Below are 21,800 nucleotides of genomic sequence, written 5' to 3'. Positions count from 1 at the left end.
GAGATTGTCTGCCCATTAGATGCTACAAACTATACTGGACATATGAAGTTATTAATATGCTTATCTTTTATTAGCTGGACATAATATCAGAGTGTAAAAAATGCACAAATTATAATGACGTTCATATAAATGCAATATAAAGCAATCAGTCTTTACTAAAAATAATAAGTATCTGTTTTAATTTTTTTCTTATTTTCCATTTTATTTACCTATATTTCTTTTATTTTCCATTTTAAAGTTTCTAAGTAGCTTACAGTAGTACTAAGCAAAATATTCACTGAGTTCCTACTATCCCTGTGTAGTAGATGTCTCAAGTAACTTAATAAGAAGGGTAGAAATCAGAATCTTTACACCACCAAGGATTCTACATGTTACAAATTTCTCCTTCTTTAGTTTTACCACTGTTTCTATTGTCCATATTGCTACAGTCCTAAAAAGGTCTCCTAGATATGCAAATAACAAAGTCAAGGCAGCTGCCTCCAACTGCAATGCTTTTCTGAAGTTAAATGAGAGAACGTACTAGAATCTAAAGTTTTCAGTGTCTGAGAAACTGACCCTTGTAGGCTTGCTTTCAAGAAAAACAAATACTCATTTTTTTTTTCACGAGCTATTCACTGTGGTAGATAACCAGTTACAGACACTCAAGCCATATGGAACTTAATTTTTTAAGATAAAGTCAGGAACTCTAGCAATACTATCTAAGGAGTGTCAATTGGTATTAAGTGGGGAATAGTGAAACTATGTCAAAGTTAATGATATTTCATTAATACATGTTTTAAAAACTGACAAAAGTACAGAGAAAAATACATAAGTATAGCTGACCACCTCTCAACAGATGTTCTGAGCTGTTTTATTTTTCTTCCTCAGATCAGGGCAAGCACAGATCACTTCCAAAGAGCCAATGCTAGAGCCAATCCTTCAGTTAAGAGTCACTAGTATAGAGCAGGTCTGCAGGAAAACAGCCGGCAAGCTCCAAGTCTAAAACTGGGTTACTTACTGTCCAGGGAAATCTTTTGTCCTTACTGACATCTGGGATATTAAGTGGTTCCATAGTATTTTTGACATACTGAGCATACATGTAATTGATTCTGTTTGCATCACGTTCCCTGCGGAAAAAACAGAGATGAGCTCTTTCCACGCAGTGAAAAAACACAGGCAGAACAGTCACACAGATGGTTATAAGAGAAACATATCCGTCTTAAATTATAAAAGATGCTTGCTCCTTGGAAGAAAAGCTATGACCAACCTAGATAGCACATTAAAAAGCAGAGACATTACTTTGCCAACAAAGGTCCATCTGGTCAAAGCTATGTTTTTTCCAGTAGTCATGTATGGATGTGAGAGCTGGACTGTGAAGAAAGCTGAGTGCCGAAGAATTGATGCTTTTGGTCTTTCCTTTCTCTGATGTGGCCAGAATACTGGAGTGGGTAGCCATTCTCTTCTCCTCGGTTCAAGACCCAGATCAAGACCTGGGTTTGATCCCTGGGTTGGGAATATCCCCTGGAGAAGAGAATGGCTACCCACTCCAGTATTCTGGCGTGGAGAATTCCATGGACTCTATAGTCCATGGGGTTGCAACGAGTCGGACATGACTGAGTGACCTTCAGTTCTTTGATGTACACTTTAGGTTAAGTGCAATTTGGCCAAGTCAGGTAATGACCATATGTACAGTATTATATTCAACGGAAAAAGAATAAAAGGAAACGACCATGGTAACAGAGGAATAGAAGAAATTCACACTGAACATTTCTGAGCGTAAATTGATAATCTGGGAAGGCATATCTGTTAGACACATCTGACCTAGGATACTCCTGGCTTCCTAATACTTCATATATAATTACCCGGAGGAGAATCCCAACAAAAGGTTACGAGATAAGTGCAGGATTTCGGTTAACAAAACTATTTTAAAACAATAAATATCTCATGGACAAAGGAAGTCTCAGGAAAAGAAAAGAAGCTACAGAAAAGATAAGAAAAATGAAAAGGTATCTATTCTGAGGAAAAGAAAAGAAGCTACAGAAAAGATAAGAAAAATGAAAAAGTATCTACAAAAAGAAAGAAGTACACTGGAAAGGATATCTTTGTTCAAATGTCTTTTATAGTGATGATGATGATGATGATGATAGATGACTTTTGTTATTATCATTATTTCAACAGAGGGAGCCAGATGAACCCAAATAATCAAGCAGTTCGACCATTTTTTAAAGGAGTAAACATCTTTTTACTATTTTAAAAATAATAGGTGTCCCTGCATTTAACTTCAATTATGTTTCCCAATATAATTATAATTAACAAATAGTACATATATTCCAAGAACATGAGCTTAAAGGATTAATTTCATGTATTTGTCATGATGTGATAAAATATGCATTTAAAATTAACATGGGGCTTCCCTGGTGGCTCAGATAGTAAAGAATCCACCTGCAATGCGGGAGACCTGGGTTCAATCCCTGTATCGGGAAGATCCCCTGGAGGAGGGCATGGCAACCCACTCCAGTATTCTTGCCTGGAGAATCCCATGGACAGAGGAGCCTGGCGGGCTACAGTCCATGGGGTCGCAAAGAGTCAGACACGACTGAGTTTAGACTAAGCACAGCACAAAATTAACATGAAGCTAACTAATATGGAATCATAGCACTAAAACATCTATTTTTTAAAATTAAGAGCTTACAAAATCTGTATAACATAACATTCACTTTTCCTATTAATTAGGTGGCTCTCTGAATTGAAGCACAGAAAACTCTGAAACCTCCCACCATCTGGAAATGATCTTCACTTCTGAAATTCTTGGGTGACACAAACCCCAAGAGCTTACTGTGTTTTATCCCATTGATAATATGATTCTAATAATTATATATAATGTTCACCTTCACTATTCTTTATTTTTATACTTAACATTTCACAACTGTCTTCAATCAATTATTTTCTTTTTAAAAAGTTAATCAGATGGTTGGTTAAAAGAGTACTAAGTGAACGATGCTTTTCCACTGACACATAATTCCCTAAAAAGAAGAATCTGCTTATAGCTAACATCACCAAACTGCCAAGCCTTTCATCTCATGAAACAGGTTTGGATTGACAAAATGTTTAATAATGAAAACTGGAAAGGCCTAAATTCTACCAATAAGAAATTTCAGAAATGTAATAAAGAATCTGCTGGCCAAGGGTCAGTATCAGCTAGTTGTTTGACAATGCTAAAGTTACTAAACACCATTTTAGTTTTCACAAAATGAAGCCTGATATCTAATTTTTATTAAAATAAAAACATGCATCACTATGAGGTCTTGTACTCCAACATTAGATTAAAAGCTAACTATTAGCTAATGATGAACTTTGGACAGAGGTTCGTGACTTTGTACAGGAGACAGGGATCAAGACCATCCCCATGGAAAAGAAATGCAAAAAAGCAAAATGGCTGTCTGAGGAGGCCTTATGAATAGCTATGAAAAGAAGAGAAGTGAAAAGCAAAGGAGAAAAAGAAGAATATTCCCCTTTGAATGCAGAGTTCCAAAGAATAGCAAGGAGAGATAAGAAAGCCTTCCTTAGTGATCAATGCAAAGAAATAGAGGAAAACAACAGAATGGGAAAGACTAGAGATCTCTTCAAGAAAATTAGAGACACCAAGGGAACATTTCACACAAAGATGGGTTCAATAAAGGACAGAAATGGTATGGACCTCACAGAAGCATAAGATATTAAGAAGAGGTGGCAAGAATACACAGAAGAACTGTACAAAAAAGATCTTCACGACCCAGATAATCATGATGGTGTGATCACTCACCTAGAGCCAGACATCCTGGAATCTGAAGTCAAGTGGGCCTTAGGCAGCATCACTATGAACAAAGCTAGTGGAGGTGATGGAATTCCAGTTGAGCTATTTCAAATCCTGAAAGATGATGCTGTGAAAGTGCTGCACTCAATATGCCAGCAAATTTGGAAACCTCAGCAGTGGCCACAGGACAGGAAAAGGTCAGTTTTCATTCCAATCCCAAAGAAAGGCAATACCAAAGAATGCTCAAACTACTGTACAATTGCACTCATCTCACAGGCTAGTAAAGTAATGCTCAAAATTCTCCAAGCCAGGCTTTAGCAATACATGAACCGTGAACTTCCAGATGTTCAAGCTGGTTTTAGAAAAAGCAGAGGAACCAGAGATCAAATTGCCAACATCCACTGGATCATTGAAAAAGCAAGAGAGTTCCAGGAAAACATCTGTTTCTGCTTTATTGACTATGCCAAAGCCTTTGACTGTGTGGATCACAATAAACTGTGGAAAACTCTGAAAGAGACGGGAATACCAGACCACCTGACCTGCCTCTAGAGAAACCTGTATGCAGGTCAGGAAGCAACAGTTAGAACTGGACGAGGAACAACAGACTGGTTCCAAATAGGAAACGGAGTACGTCAGGCTGTATATTGTCACCCTGCTTATTTAACTTCTATGCAGAGTACATCATGAGAAATGCTGGGCTGGAAGAAGCACAAACTGGAATCCAGATTGCCGGGAGAAATATCAATAACCTCAGATATGCAGATGACGCCATCCTTATGGCAGAAAATGAAGAGGAACTAAAGAGCCTCTTGATGAAAGTGAAAGAGGAGAGTGAAAAAGTTGGCTTAAAGCTCAACAATCAGAAAACTAAGACCATGGCATCCGGTCCCATCACTTCATGGGAAATAGATGGGGAAACAGTGGAAACTGTCAGACTTTATTTTGGGGGGCTCCAAAATCACTGCAGATGGTGACTGCAGCCATGAAATTAAAAGACGCTTACTCCTTGGAAGGAAAGTTATGACCATCCTAGATAGCATATTAAAAAGCAGACCTTACTTTGCCAACAAAGGTCCATCTAGTCAAGGCTATGGTTTTTCCACTGGTCATGTATGGATGTGAGAGTTGGACTGTGAAGAAAACTGAGCGCCGAAGAATTGATGCTTTTGAACTGTGGTTGTTGAAGAAGACTCTTGAGAGTCCCTTGGACTGCAAGGAGATCCAACCAGAACATCCTAAAAGAGATCAGTCCTCGGTGTTCATTGGAAGGACTGATGTTGAAGCTGAAACTCCAATACTTTGGCCACCTTATGCGAAGAGTTGATTCATTGGAAAAGACCCTGATGCTGGGAGGGATTGGGGGCAGGAGGAGAAGGGGACGACAGAGGATGAGATGGTTGGATGGCATCACTGACTCGACAGACATGAGTTTGAGTGAACTCTGGGAGTTGGTGATGGACAGGGAGGCCTGGCATGCTGCAGTTCATGGGGTTGCAGAGTCGGACACGACTGAGCGACTGAACTGAAGTGAACTGATTAGCTAATGTAAGGCGTGGTGTTGGATAATTTTAATTACTGTAAACTCAGTTAATGAATCAGTTAAAATGTTCCATGTAAATTAGTCTCTCTCAAGGTAATCATACTGACTTATTTATCCTTTATAAAAAAATGTTTACACTAAGAGTGTCTTGGAATAATTTTTAAAAGTGGAAAGATATATTATATTTTCTTTTACAGAGAGGGAATGTGATATTCATCAGAAACAAATCAAATATACAGTAGCACAAACCAAATATATTGTAAGATTTTAGTTTTTTTAATGCATATTCACCAGTAGAGGTCACTATTACACCAAGTGACTGTTCAGTGATCAGAAGAATTAGAGAACTTGTCTGAATTAATAACAAAAATCCAAATGTGAATACATAAAAGTACACAGAAATATGCTGCGACACAAATACATTTAAAGGTAAATATAAATAATTCCTCATTTTATACATGTTTTTTTCCTTTTTTGGCTGTGCCTCGTAGCTTGCGCAATCTTAGTTCCCCAACCAGAGATTGAACCCAGGCCCCAGTGGTGAAAGCACCGTGTCCTAACCACTAGACGGCCAGGGAATCATTTTATACATTTAATATGCATTATCATACTCATTTTCCCATTCTCCTCTGTATATACATAAATTCATAAATAAACATGTATATATTTTTTTGTCTACATAGTAATCATCATTTATGCAAGCCAAAAGTAAAATAATAAAATATTTAATGTTTAAAAGCTTTCTAAACTGTTCTTTATAAAGAGCAACAAAAATGTTATGGTGTCATAAAATCAAAATAGTATCTATTAATGTTCCTCCTAAGAATAAGACTTCATAACTGACCTAGGCAGTACAGCCCAATACCAGCACTTAAGAAAGATACATACATACTCACCAGGACATGTGCATACTATCACATATTCAAAAAGGATTCAAAATCCACTAAAGCAATGTTAAATATGCCAGAAAATACACACATAGCAGCTTAGGAGAGAACAGATGTGGAGATGGGAAACAAAGTTCAGTTCATGACCAACAATGCCAAAAGGGAAATAAAGGTCAGCTATTCTGATATAATTTTATGAAACAAAAATTCAAGGGTAGCAGGAACATCTCTGGAGTAGAGATTCCATGGTTTACATACCCAGACTACCCATTCCACACCCAAGTCACAGTCCTGGCCTAGGTCAGGTGTGCCCTGCAAGTCAAGCATGTTCCCTGTCTGTCCCCAAGTTACATCCGCTCCTGGGCTGCTTCCTGAAGCACTTCCATTAGAAGAAAAGGTCTTTCACTGTATCATATGGTTAAAATAATACTCTTAATATAATGTTTTGATTTAAATACAATCACTTAACAAAGTAACAACTTTAAACCACTAGAGTCAACAGTTTCCCCATCTTGATGGGGAACACAGAAAAAGACAGGCAATGTCATGAAAGGGAAGAGAAGAAAGGAACCGTACAGAGGGCAGCAGACAGCGTCTGCAGACCCCACACTGACCCACGGGGTGAGTCCTAACGAGCAGGGCTGGGACACAGCCAGGCTGCACACGCAAGCATTTTGTTCTTGCAGCTGCAAGCTCAGACAGTTTGGCTTTATATGATCTACAAAGATGATTTTCATTTTATTTCCAGCTTTTTATTACAAACATTTTCTTCTAATTTTTTATGGTGAACTTTTGAAATACATAAGAAAGCTGAAAGCAAAATAAATATCCTACTCTTAGATTCAACAATTTTTAATGTTTTACCACATTTGCTATATCTACATATGTGCAAATATATTCATTTACTTATACTAAATTTAGATATATTTACTTTATTATATTTAGATACATTTACTGCTTTATTTATTTTTGGTTGAACCATATTTTATTTTTTGTTGAAAATACCTTTTTTTAATTGAAGGAAATTTTTTTTAAATTGAAGTACAGTTGATTTACTATGTCATGTTAGTTTCTGGTGTACAACACAATATGCATATATGTATATATGTTATGTATGTGTATACATGTGTGTATAACACATATATGTTATGTATAAACATACTAACTGAATCTTTTCCCTTTTTCAGATTCTTTTCCCTGATACGTTATTATAAAATATTGAGTATAGTTCCCTATTATACAGGAGGTCCTTATTGATTATCTGTTTTATATTCAGTAGTATATACAGGTTTAGTCCCAACCTCCTAATTTATCACCCACCCACCCCACTCACTACACCCCACTCCCTCCCCAGCTGGCCCATCTGAAATATTTTAAACTAAGGTGTAGACATCCTAACACTTTACCCTTACAAAATCCAGCATGAATCTACTAAAAATAAGAACATTCTTCTACTAACTACTTAGTAATGCCAAAGAAAAGGTAACAATAATTCCACACCAATATTCAGTATCCAGTCTATATTCAGATTTTCAATTATCCTCACAAAGGTCTTTGATAGCTATTTGTTTTTAACTAGGATCTAATCAAGGTTCATGTACTGCATTTGGCTGTTATGTCCAAGGACAGCCCCTCTCTCCATTTTTTTCAATGACTGTTGACTTTTTGAAGAGACTAGGCCAGTTATCTCACAGAATGTTCCATAGATTTGCATAGAGGTTGTTTTTAAAGAACTACCGCCAAGGAACTTGGTTCCTGAGGATATTACTGTGACATCATTCACCAACATGAAATAATTCTCTGCTAGGTCAACTGTAGAGTAAAAACTCTGGAACTTTAATGTCAATAGTAAAGTTAAATATTCTATTTCCATGATCATATGCGGCTTTTAATTATAGTGTCACTAATAAGGGGTAGTATAAATTGACATGAATTATTTTAGGGAGTGAAATAATTGAAAGAAATAAATAATGAAAAATACAATAAAATGGCATTATGCTCAAGAATTCCTGACACTTGACCCTGGCAGACTTATATTTCTTGGATCATCCAATTGCTTAAGCAAACACCACCAGTATTTTGCTAAGGGTACAAAAAGAAATATGAGACAGATCATTTGTTAGTTTAATCTAAATCCTTTTTAAAGTTCTTCAGAAATCACATATAAAATTGGGCCAATAATGTCTATAACCATGATACACATAACCTTGACTTTCTGTTGTTTCTGTGTACCAACTAACAAAAAATGAACACAAATTTTAAAATTACAAAGAACATGAAAAAGAAATGAACTACAATAGATTTCCGATTCTCGCCATGCGTACGTGTATTGGTGTGATAGAGACTGCAGGCGCCCTTCTGGGGTCAGTTAAATCCCAAGGCTGTTTCCAAATCAGAACAGACTCAGAAGCCTATCAAATTTTCACCGAGGGTCCAAAGTACAAAGAAAAAATACATCTGAAATATATGTCTGTGGGTCCTGAATGAATCAGCCCACAGAGAACACTGCACCCAGGCCTGTATTAATTGTGACACCACTGACTCTGTGAAAGAATTCTCCAACAGGTCAGCTGCAGTGGGAAAAACCTGGAACTACAACATCAAAGAGTAAAGTATTTTCACAAATGAAGTTACTTGTAGGAGGAAAAAAGCAACTGCAGCTTCTGTGACTTAAACAGGCCATGAAATAGCTATATAACCAGTATTATGTACATGTGAAAACGACAGATAGACCGTTAAGTCCTTACCGTGTTAAAGTATCTGACGATTTTTCTAATTCCTCACACTCCATGTGAAACACGCTAGAGAAAGAATCCTGAAAACAGAGCAACAACACATACTGAGAAGTAAGTTTGAGAACACAATGAAAATTATCTAGACACAGACATACAAGTCTGTAGAACTGAGACACCACTTCTTGTACTTTTTCACTTTCTCAGACAAAACTGACCCAAGTCCTTACTTCATGACACTCTCAAACCTACTTCCCATTACTAAGAATCATACTCCTATTGTTTCTGATACTGACCTACAGAAGTACTTATTTGAGTACTATTTGTTTTTGCTTTTCTACCAGTTCTTAATGAATATGTTAGCTTCAAATTTTCTGTATATTTATTCAAAAGCCTCAAGTTTCAGTTTTTATGCATACGTTTACTGCTATTCTTGGGTCTTTAAAAAAAAAGACACACAATTCAATGATATTTTATGAGATTATTAAATTATGAAGATTTTAGCAATAAAGAGACATACTTTTGAAGTTAAATTGAAAAGCAGCATACATATCTGCACCCATACTATAACTGAATAAAAAATTGGAAGGAAACAAATAAAACAATGGCATCAGTTTAATGTGGGAACAGAAGAACTGAGTACATTTTTTTCTTGTTCACTTTTGGATTTTGGCTCATGTGTTGAAATGTTTTTTATCAAAAAATAATTACAGTATAAATGAACATCAAGTCACTTAATTGCTACCCCCAACAAATTAAGTCATTAAAAAGTGAGCAAAACAGATTAATGGGCATACTGCCGAGCTATACTTTAAAGCAACTCTGATACCAGTCAGTTGCTGCCATGATAGCTGTTAACTGGTAGAAGGATAAGCTGAATGTTAATTAAAGTGATAATTAAATGGTCTAGAAAAGAGAGTGCCCTTGTGTATAACTTTCAAAAATTAAATGACAAAGAGCAGTCAACAGAACAAAAACGGTGAGCAGACATATTCTGCAGCAAACTCAGACCTGAGCTTCAGAAGGAGAGCTGCAATCCTGTACCTGTCTCTATACCAGGGAGTTTATAACTGACTGAAAATACTTTAAACAATTTCCATGAGAATACTTATAGCATAGTGAATTCTGACTTGATTTCCTATCAATCAGAGTTATATACACACAAACACAATGATTCAAATAATGCTATAGCACACAGTCCTGTCTTCCTATCTAACAAAATAATTAAAAATTTAAAATATAAGTATTAAAAATTTTTTATTATTTTTCTCCCCCCATGCACGCATGCTAAGTCACTTCAGTCATGTCTGACTCTTTGCAATCCTATGGACTATAGCCCATTCCCCCTCCCCCACAAAAATCAATTCAAATATTCTATACAGATTGTAATTGACCTTATGCAAGTGAGAATCCCTATTTTCTTTCCTAACCCACCAATGAAGAGCATGTTCTCAGGGTCTAAAGGAAAAAGAAAACAAATAACTACATCAAAAGGAAATATACCAAAAGCAGTGATTCATCAGTTAAGAAGGAGAAGAAATGGGATAAAAGAAAACGGCCTGAGGCTAACGGTGCTGATGCTAACAGCAAACTCAGCTGGCCTGTCTGTAAGTAACCAGCACTCTATGAGAACACTCCATCTTTCCACACAGATCTTACTTCTTTATATTACAAATCAATGGCTTGAAATCTACCGCTTAGAAGCAACTTTCCCTGGTGGGTGAAGAATTTGGGACTCACAGGTACCTTTAACAGCACTGCCTCCACTGGGCCATGCCTTATGATTTCCACACAATCTCAGGTAAAAAAATTTAACACCCATTCCATTCAGAATCAACCGGCAGAACAGGTCTACCTGCTGACAGCAAGAGGGCACCACTATTCCTGCCCAAAAAAGGTCTGCAGGCTGTAATGACGATGCACTTCTCCATCAAGGTGGTGCAGCCACTGATGAAAGCGGCACAGTGACATTGCCACGGTAACCACTCAGCGGGGGGTCAGCAAGGTGAGGGTGCACGGGCATCCTCCGACCGCACCTCTACCCTGGTCAGCCAAACGACTCGTTCTTTAAGCAGCTTTGCATAAACAACCATGTTCAGCTGGACTTGAGAGAGAGTTCTGAGGCCAACATGAGGTTTAAAAGCAGTGCTTTAAGGCCTGTAAGTTTCTGTCTTTCTAAAAATAAAAAAGTCATACTCTGTACTCACGGAGCAATCTTCATCCACTATGAAAATGGTGCATTTCTGCACCTGCATGAAAGAGATAATAGTGGCAGCTATTTTCTTTAGAATTACTTCTAATGACTGTTGTTCTTCAAAAATTAAGCTAGCAAGGTCAAGCAGCACCTAGACAAAAAAATTAAGAGCTCTGATTTAGTAATTATTAGAGCAATACAATGACTTATATGGGTTGTAAGTGGTTTATATATAATCTAACAAATTACAACCAAGTTTAAAAAGAAAACTTCTCTATTGATTGTTAGTACCATTAGTACAGTGGTTATGATAACAGACTCTGAAGTCACAGCCAAGAGTTTTTAATTCTGGTTTTTCTTCCTGTGGGCTTTGTGATCTAATTTCTTGAAAATGAGAATAATAGTACCAAAATTATGGGGCTGTTGTGAAGACTAAGTAAGTTAACATTGAACAGTGTCTGATACATAAAACACACTATTGTTTTTGTTGATCCAGACTTCTGAGATCAACATTTACCAACACTGCCAACATTTTCACAGAATGAAATAAATATTTTCCTAAATAAACAAAATTTTCAGAGTTCCTTTCACATTTCTCCTGATAATTTCTCTTTCCTTTAACTCCACAGAATTCCATCTAGTCTCACAGGAGTATCTGTGCATGGAGGGGAGACAAAGGGTTATTATTTAAGATTTACTGGAGGCAATACTATGCCAGGTGAGGCCTGAAAGATGAGCAGGAATTATTCAGGTGAAGTTAGGAAGGAAAATATCACAGTCAAAAAGAACTACATTGAGAGAAAGTAGCATGTTGTACGTTTTGATCAAATTTTTTAAGAATAGAGAGTGTAAAGGGGGAAACTAGGCAGATGATATTGCAGAGGTAAACAGAGAAAGAACCCCAAAAGCCCTGTCTGTCTTTTGAAGCGGTCTAGACTGTGATAGATTGTAGTAGAGAAGGGACAAGATCACAGGTGTGTTCATAAAATTTGGACTGGATTAATGAGTGGTGAGACTGGGGCAGGGAGGTGTTAGGAAGATGCTGCAGTTGAAAGCCATGGCAAGTCCACAGTCTTATTAACAAAAGTTCTAAAAAGAGAAATTAAAGGGTGGGGGGATGAATTATCAAAGAAATAATGAAAAGGAAATACATAAAACCTAAGGGCTTACATCTCCAGACCAAAAGGAATGACCAGGTACAAGCATTATGAATGAAAACAAGAATCATATTGTGAAATTCAGTTACAAGAGCAACAACAAAGAAATAATCCCAAAAGCTTATAGATAAAAAAGAGTTCCAGGAATCATAACAATATCAATGCTGGCAGAAGACAAAGCATTACCTTTAGATTCTGAGAAACATTTTTCAATGCAGAATTTTTATACCCAGCCAAATTGGCAGGATGGTATAATAATATTTTAATACATGTAAGGTGCTCACATCACAATACCTATTGCAAGTAGTTAATTGAGAATGTGCTACAACAGAACAAGGGAGTAAACTGAGAAAGAAGGAGTTCTGGGATTCAGTGGGTAACTACTGGAGTCTTCCTAAGAAAGCAGCGAGGGAAAGTTCTACCAGGAACCCTGCACAGCAGGTATGAGGAGAAATAGGTTTGCTTGAAAGGAGAAAGAAAGAGAACCTCAATCTGGAGATTCTCCATGAAAAAGAAGAACTCCAGGGAATGCCTAAATAATGGAGAGTTTGTGGGGGGAGGGCAGTAACACGAGGCAGTAACACACGCAAACAGTTCAAGGAAAAAGGAATAAATTTCAGAATCAACAAGAAAAACTAAATTATATAACAAAGGTAATATGAGCAATATTTATATCATAGTACGTATAAAGACTTTATTTTAAATTGCAACTTTGAAATTAATCCAGACAAAGCTTTAGAAAAGTTAATCCTGGTTGTAGAACAATACAGATCTTCCTCAATTTATGATGGAGTCACATCTTGATAAATCCATTGTAAGTTAAAAATACTGTAAGTCAAAAATCTGTTTAATATACCCAACCACCTGAACATCACAACTTAGCCCAGCCTACCTTAAACATGCTCAGAACACTTACATTTGCCCACAGCTGAGCATAATCAACTAACAAAGCCTATTTTATAATAAAGTATTGAATATCTAATGAATTTACTGAATACTGCACTAAAAGTGAAAACTGGAACGGCTGTGTGGGAAACAGAACGGTTTAAGTTGTTTACCCTCATGATGGCATGGCTGCGGAGGAGCTTCGGCTACTGCCACTGCCCAGCAACATGAGAACGTGTCGCAATCCCAGGAAAAGAGCAATATTCAAAATGTGACGTATGGTTTCTACTGAATGTGTATAGCTTTTGTACCATCACAAAGTTGAAAATGTAAGTCTAAATAACCAGTGTAAATTGAAGACCATCTGTGTACATGTTTTCGGTGTGGGCAACATAAAAGAAAAAGTCCAGATAGGAAAAGCAGAGGTAAAGAGTAGTAATTGGGAAGGAGAGATGAGGGATGTTAAAATCCTTATCTTATAAAGCAGGGAATCAAGAGATGATATCTCTAAGTGATAAAATAAGAACTAAATCTTTAATATTACAAGTGCAATTCATTCAATAACTTAAAACAGTGACATCATAATACTGTTACCATGATGACAAAGCGTGGTGTAAAGTTAAAAGTAATTCTTAATCTGTTAACAGTGACAATGCAATAGCTCACAGAAAAATACAAAATGGAAGAAATGTCTATGAGAAGAAATAGTAGAAACAGTTAAAGTATTTAGAAACTGAATCTGTATGATATATATATAATATAAAAATTTAACCGTTTTCTTAAAAAGAATTTCTATACTCTCTCTTTATAATCAGACTTGCCTGATTTCTCTTGTTTTCCAGCAGTGAAGTCTCATAGAGTTGAGCATTATGAAGAACAATTCCACAAAATGCCAAGTAAGCAGCAAAGTCCTAGAAAACAGACAACAGCCAAGTAAGAACTGTCAATAAACCTGTCTTGTTATATTGCTGGAAACACAAACAGCATCCAAAAATATTTATAGTTCAAATAAATATTAAAAAACCAACAGCATCAAATAAACACAGTAGATGTTTATTCTGCATAAAATTAGAAACTGATGCAAAGCAAGCGTTAGCTAAATGATACAATCAGTAGATGACAAGTGTTAATAAAGTTGCCTAACGTCATAAAATAGTTATAAAATAAGCAAGGAGAAAGAGACACAGATCTCTTTACATGATTTGATATTGAAATTCACTTTATGCAAAAGTTGGTGTAGTCTCTAAATGATATTAAGACTTGGATTTAAGCTAAGACTATAAAAATAGTCCGTACCTTATTACTGGGGCAAACTGAAAGCTCACATACTTGTTAGAAGAGTGAATACTGGCAACAGCAGTCCCATACTAACTTGCAAATATTAAATATATTCTTTTAAACACGGGCCTATCACCCTCACAATACTATACCAAGGTGATGTGTTCACAGTTATAGTAATTATTGATTAAAAGAAGTGGCATATTTTATTCACAATCATGAATTTATTCTGCCAAGAGATGATACAGACTAAGAATGACAATCTTTCAAGAGGGGTTTACCTGAATGGATTATAGACAAATAATCGAATAAACAGCCAATCTAGGACCATGTTTCGCACCAAATATTCTCAGATGTCATTAACAGAATAGGAGACTAGATGACTACTACACATTTTAAAAGGTACTTGCTATGTTCCGAAGCAATTAAGACATGGGGACCAACACCAGTGCCAATACAGCCTACAGCAGGAGACAAAAATAACTCTGTCTTATTGGAATGTCTTCCAAAAGTTCCTGCTAATTTTCAGTGGAGGGACAGAAATAGCAACGGGCTTAAAGAGGAAGAATTCAGTGGGCTCCATGATATACATATAATTACATATCCAGGAAGAGAAATAATAAAACCTACTGACAGAATGAAGTTATAAACAGGTTTCAGGGCTTCCGTCCTTAAACGGAAAACACGTCGATGTGGTGCAAGGAATCTATCCCTTCAGAGTTGGACGAGAAAGGTAATAAAATAATGCTGACTGCCGCTCTTTCTGAAGCTAAATTCACATCATCCAGCCTGAATTCACACCTTGGCGCCCCATCGTCTGTGTGCAAAGCTTATAAAATACTCTGAAATTTGCTTCACCAGGAGGCAATTCCAATTTTTAGCGAACCTGGACTGCTGAACTTGGAGCAGTGCTTTAGGGCTTTTTTTTTTTTTAACTTAATGTTGAATTTCTTTATAGCAGTGATGAAAAGTAAATGGGACAGTTAAAATATCACATCACTCTCTGGATAGCCCCAGCATGCACACAGCCCTGAAGACGGCTTGGGGGCATGGCGAGGAAGGCTTGGGGGCGGGGGTTCTGTTGACTGAGGACCACAGGTCAGTACTGATTTAGCCAGAGGAAAGAGACCCCTCTGAAGATTTCTGATCCTTTCAAACCATACTGCTTTTGTGATCAACAGTTTTGACAACTGCCAATTCCAAAGGTCTATACACTCTAAAGAGAAAGCATCTTCCTAAATTGAGATCCTACCAGGCACAAGTTTTGGTACCTTTTCATCTTTTTCAGTGAATGTCCCACCATTTCCTGATTTCTTGTTGATGGCCTGGGCTACACCAACAACCTGGTAAAAGAAGAGAACATTGATAATTTCATTGACAGAAATTATTGGTATAAATTCACCAAAGCATGTTTACAGAATAATTTCTACATGTGCTTTAAAATAGCAATAAGCTACAAAATTAAAACAAATAACTACAAAATTAAATCCCTCAGCATTTAAACTAGTTCCCTAGCATTTTGTAAGATTTTTTTTCCTCATAAGAGTTCAATGTTTCTAATTTCTTGAGTCCCAAACTATATTTTATTTTGGAATTTCATGCTGCTCTGTGAAAGAAATTTATTGGCAATCACTTTTATTGTGAATATTTTTCATGACTTTTTAATAAAAAATAAACACAATTTATATTACATTTCAATAAAATATATCACAAAATGAACATTTTATATTGGTTTTAACTATAATATTTCAAATGGGCTAAATGTTATTTTATTGCAAGTGAAATAGGACCAACAGCCCAGTCACAGAATTTAAAATACAGGAGAACCCAATTAGGGTAAAAATAATTCCTAATGTAGGAATGTTGTGTAACTTCTTTGGTAATTTCTGACCTTGAAAATTATCTTACCATCAACAGACATATTTGGGGGGAAAGAAGTTTTATTGAAAAATCAAACAAGAAATTAACAGACTGAGCCTGATTTCAAATCAGAAGGTGTTTGAAAGATAAACTACATCTTAAGAAGACTGAGCTAAACTCTGGAAATGTGCCTTACATTTCCACAAAACACTTACCAAGACTCCTAAAAACCTTCTCATCTTTCTGCTTAAAGTGTATTTTACTTACCCATTTAGTTCCAACTTAGTTTCCATTATTACCTCAGTTTTATAAAGACCTTCAACTTACTTTTGCTTCCTCTTTATTACTAAAAATTCCACTCTTTTCTTCCTTCTGCAATTTAATTAGTGGAAAAAGCTATTATGCTCTAAATGATTATATTTGAGGAATACAGTCCTTAGTTTTGTGTGGACAGTTCATCCTTTTTTCTTAGCTCATCCTAGTCCCTTAGCTTTAAGAAATGGAAACAAAATTCCTCTCTAACACAGTAGAGCAAGGAAGGGGAAACATTCCTGTCTGATGCGGTTTTCTGCTCTTCTCAACACATTTCTTCACAACCCCATGACAGTGTACAAGGACGCTGACTTTTAAAAAGCAGAATCACCCAATTATCCCGTACCTATCTTACACTTGTTAGTTCTTGGTTAACAGATTTCTCAAGGCTCCAATCTCAATGACTAAATGCTTACAGAAGCTTTTGTCTAAGGCCAGAACATCAGGATTGCAGCAGACACGCTCACTTAAACACAACAGAGGGGAGCCTCGGGAAGGTCTGGGGTCTATTACATAATGCTACCGGTAAAACTGGGTGACTACGTCTTCATCCTTTTACTCAACAATACTGTGGGGCTGCTGTGTACCAAGGAGTGATGAAACTGGAAGAAAGGCTACCTGGAAGAGCTCAAGAATGGGTGACACATAAACATACACTTAACAGCACAGAGAATGACAGGATGACTTTTATAACAGATTGCTAAGGGCACAGAAGGGTGACCAAATATGCATAAAAGAGAAAGTTTCTCACAAATGATCACATTTGAGTTTTTGTCTTTAATAAAGCATTTGATAAAAGATTTAAATCTCCATTTTCAAGAAAATGAGATTAAAGCAGATAAAGAGACTGTTGTGCAAACCTCCTCGGATAATTATACAGTAGAAAAAAAAAAGTATGTATTGATGTGCTGTTTGTCTCTGGAACCATGTACTAATGAAACAATGTACTAATAAGGAAGACAATTTTCAGCCAACACAACAGTGTTCACGGGGTTCAGTAACTATCTTCCATTTTGAGAATTTCTATTTGATTCTTTTTTTTTTTTCAAACCTGCCTGTATCGCCTCCTTTTTCCTTTAAATACTAGTGGCAGTTGTCCTTCATCTTTTTGCACATACTTTTGAGCATAAGTACATCCCCAGGTCCCCTGAAGAATGAAGTGTCGGGCACACAACTTGCTCCTTACCTGGCACCGCACTCAGGGTGTGAATCTGAACTCTGTCCCCTGCGGGGCACGCTCGGCTCTCGCCAGCCACTGGTGTCTCTCCTTTCTCTGGCCACTGCAGACAGAGGCAAGCTTCCCTGCTACTGCTTCTGGCTACCAGTGGGGTTCTCTTGGCCTGCTTCCATGGACGGAACCTTCACAAGCCTCGGCTTGCCCTGGGAGCTGAGCCCCTCCCCTCCCCGGACGCCGCCTGCAGAGGGGACTCATCCCCTCCCGCCCCTATTGTTACCCACAGACATTCTTACCACGCTGTACTCCATCTGGACTTTGGTCACTCACATTGCTTACTCTGAGTTCCCCTCCTTCTATCTGATACCTGCGTTTTCCCTTTCTTGAGATCATCTGTCATTTTAAAAATCGCTTTTGGTGAAATTTTATCCTCCACTTGTTTGCAGAATAGGGGTGGGGTGGGGTGGTGTTCTGCATTTGTTCTGTCTGGCAAACTGACCAGAAATCTTGTTCACAGGCTTTAACACCTACTGTGTACACCCTGAAAACCAGCTCTTTCCTATATTTAATTTTGTTTCCTTAGCATTACAACAAGATATTAATCATTAGGCAACTTTATAGAATAAGGACTTCCAATGATGAATTTTCCATCCTTTGTGGTAACCAATTATTTCTCTTACTAATAATTTTATAGATTTAGATAGAGAGGTTAATTTAAGGGATGATAAATTAAATAGAATTAATATAGTCTTTCAAAAAAACAGGCAAGTTCTTTCAAGAGACTGTTAGACCAGGAAAATATAATACTTACATGTGCCTCAATACCTAGATGGATGACATTTTTAAAACAGCACTGATAAAGACAACAGATAAAAATCTGAGAAAAGGTACAGCGTTTGTCCAAGGTGACATAAAACAGTAAAAGACCAGAAGACTTGGATTCTCCAAATTTCAAAGAGCCCAGCAAAGCGTGTACCCCATGTCCTCCTTGTGTTAATAAAAAGTCTTTCCTTTTTCTATCAACTATTGCTCCTTTCAACAAATTAGTTAATTTTCTTCAAGACAAGGCTTTTAAAGTTTTTAAAGTTGTCAGTTTACAAAGACAGCTTTTATTCAAAGTATTTGTCAGACCTCATACCTGAGAGGCGAAGCCCCTAAACATGTTAGCTTCCATATCAGAAGCCCAATCACTTCTGCTTACCCGCTGACTACCTGCAGGGCCCTCGAACACGAATGCTTTATGCTACTTTTTTTTTATGCTATCTTTTAAAGCATCAAGAAACATCTCGGTTTTCTATTTCACTGACACTTTTCACAGCATAAATGCATATCATGTCCTCACAGGGTCAAATGTTCTTTTAGGAATGCAAAGGGCAAGACTTGACTCTGGCTGGGTGAGCAATGAGGAATGTGACAGCTGGTTGCTGCAGGGACAAGTGATCATTGCCATAGCGAACAACTTCTTCCTCCATCAGCAGCTGCCCCAACCTTCACTGAGGCCATACATCAGTTTCTATGCTTCTCCCTGGTCCTAGTTCCAGGGGATGCTCGGCATGGAGGCTAAAAGCCAGACAGAGAAGGAAAAGCCTCTACAATCTTAGCTGTCTCTCTCTCCCACCAGCAGAATGTCTTTATCATTATGACGCGATTCCAGACCATCTACAATCTGAGCTGAAAACCTAACTTCACCAAGAAAACAGGAACTTAATGCAGACAGGAGACAGTGGAGAGTTCTGCCTAGTGCCCTGCCTCAAGCTTTCCCAACTCAGTCATTCATTCAGCAACAAATATTTCATTCAACAGATAATTAATAAGCACAATGAAAGTCCCAGTCACTGGTTTAGACAATGAAGAGGGCACAGTAGTGAACAAGACAGATACAGATCTGGTCTTCATGGAGCTGACGTTCTAGTCAGGCTGTTACACTTGGAAGGGAATCCTACTCCTGTGCCCCTGCCCACACCTCTTATACAGACAAAATGAAACAGATAGGTTGATCTGACCACTCCAGGCCTTTTCACCTCTCTTCCAAATCCTAGGCAATCAGCAAATGATGGCCATGTTCCATGCGGTAGGCAAGATAAAGACTTACAAGGATGTCCCATCTTATTCCCTGGAACCTACGACTATGTGACCTCAAATGACAAAAGGGATTTGGCAATGTGACTAAGTTATATATCTGGAGATTATCCTGAATAATCTGGGTGATCCTAAAGTAATCAGAGGGCTTCCCTGATGGCTCAGTGGTAAAGAATCCACCTGCCAATGCAGAAGACTCAGGTTCCATTCCTGGGTTGGGAAAATCCCCTGGAGAAGGGACATGGCAACCCACTTCAGTATTTTTGCCTGAGAAATCCCATGGACAGAGGAGCCTGGTGGGCTACAGTCTATGGGGTCACAAAGAGTCAGACACGACTGAGCAACTAAGCACATACAATGTAATCACAAGAATCCTTATGACAGAAAGTTTGAGGCAGGCAAGTCAGAGTTAGAGATTTTAAGATGCAGCTGCAGGTTCTGAAGATGAGGAAGGGGCCACAAGCCAAGTGATGTGGACAGCCCACTGAAGCAGGAAAGGTTAAGAGGATAGATTTCTTCTCCAGAGACTCAGCAGAGAAACACAGCCCTGCTGACACTTTGAGCCAGCCTGCTAAGAACTACTTCAGACTCTGACCTCCAAAACTCTAAGATAATACATTTGTGTTGTTTTCAGCCATGAAAATTTTAAGCCATGTAGTTTTCTCACGGCAGCAGTAAGAAACTACCACATCCCATTAGCATTACCCTCACATGCTCCCATTCCTGCGCACTCTTCCTCACCCCATATCATATCTTGTGCATCACCGTTTAAATCCTCATTTTCTTTGAAAGCCCTGACATCTCACTGCTGTTGTTTTCTTGCCTTCAGTCCACCTTTGACACTTATGCCAAATTTATAGTGTTCTTCTTGGAACACTATTTTGCACACAAAAATTATCTCACTATTCAAAGCTTTTAATGGTTCCATCCATCCATCTATAGGACAAAAAAAATTGAAGATTCTGATTCCATACATTCAACATAAACTAATATCACTTACAAGGGTCTTTGACACAGAATGCCACAATGACCTTGGCGCACATCATCCCTTGAAAAATTATCTTCCACTTTCTCAACTAAGGCTGTCTCCAAAAAGCTTGCCTTCAAAGTCCTTTAAAATTCTGTGTGGCAGCTAAGCGTGCCATAATCTGGTGATGAGGTATTCTCATTTTTAACCTCATTCCTTCTACTTACATCCTATATTTGCAACACAATTGTTTCCTAAGGACATGAATTATATCTTATGCCTTGGCATTGTTCTCAATGCTTCATAGATATTTGCTGTTGATGATAAGGGAAGAAGGGTCAGAGAAATCGAAGTATTTTAGGGTGATGTACTTACTGAAGTTTTGGTGCTAGTGGTAAAGAACCTGCCTCTCAATAGAGGAGATGTAAGAGACCCAGGTTTGATCCCTGGGTTGGGAAGACCCCTGGAGAAGGGCATGGCAACCCACTCCAGTATTTGTGCCTGGAGAATCCCAAGGACACAGGAGCATGGTGGGCTACAGTCCATAAGGTCGCAGAGTCGACACGGCTGAAGTGACTTAGCACACATGCACTTACTGGACAATTCACACCTGAATAATAGTTAATAATATTTCACCATTTTTCCTCTCTTCTTCACTTGATATTAAGAGTTCTGTCCTCATACAAGAAACTTATGTGCAGTAAGAAATATACACTCTTAATAAGTCTTTAGCTATGGAGTTGAAACTTACAGCCTAAAAGGATTTTGGAAGAGTGTGAAAGAAAAGTCTGAGATTGTTTTAATATTTTAAATATAGAAAATCACAGAGAATGAGGCAGTAAACATCCATCCCTTGTCATCTAAAACAGTAGGAAAGTGGGGCTTGTTAAAACACTGCTTGGTGGGTCCCACCCCCAGAGTGTCGGAGTCAGAGATCTGGGTTGGTGTCCGAGAATCTGTTTT

General features: G+C 37.6%; 1 protein-coding gene across 4 annotated transcripts in view; it reads right to left on the bottom strand.

The window, feature by feature from the left end:
• PDE5A (phosphodiesterase 5A) overlaps window positions 1–21,800 on the bottom strand; it is a 149,688-nt gene that overhangs the window by 67,607 nt on the left and 60,281 nt on the right. For all 4 annotated transcript variants that reach the window (XM_043871546.1, XM_043871549.1, XM_043871548.1 and 1 more), the window contains exons 4-8: window positions 15,717–15,788; window positions 13,989–14,078; window positions 11,139–11,276; window positions 8,947–9,014; window positions 998–1,106 (exon numbers count right to left, since the gene is read on the bottom strand). In XM_043871546.1, the coding sequence (XP_043727481.1) occupies window positions 998–1,106; window positions 8,947–9,014; window positions 11,139–11,276; window positions 13,989–14,078; window positions 15,717–15,788 (477 nt within the window). The remainder of the gene's footprint in view (window positions 1–997; window positions 1,107–8,946; window positions 9,015–11,138; window positions 11,277–13,988; window positions 14,079–15,716; window positions 15,789–21,800) is intronic.

This window comes from Cervus elaphus, chromosome 17, assembly GCF_910594005.1.
Source record: "Cervus elaphus chromosome 17, mCerEla1.1, whole genome shotgun sequence".
In the NCBI taxonomy this organism is placed as follows: domain Eukaryota; kingdom Metazoa; phylum Chordata; class Mammalia; order Artiodactyla; family Cervidae; genus Cervus; species Cervus elaphus.
Note: the sequence above shows the minus strand (reverse complement) of the source record. Positions and strands in the feature narration are given on the sequence as shown.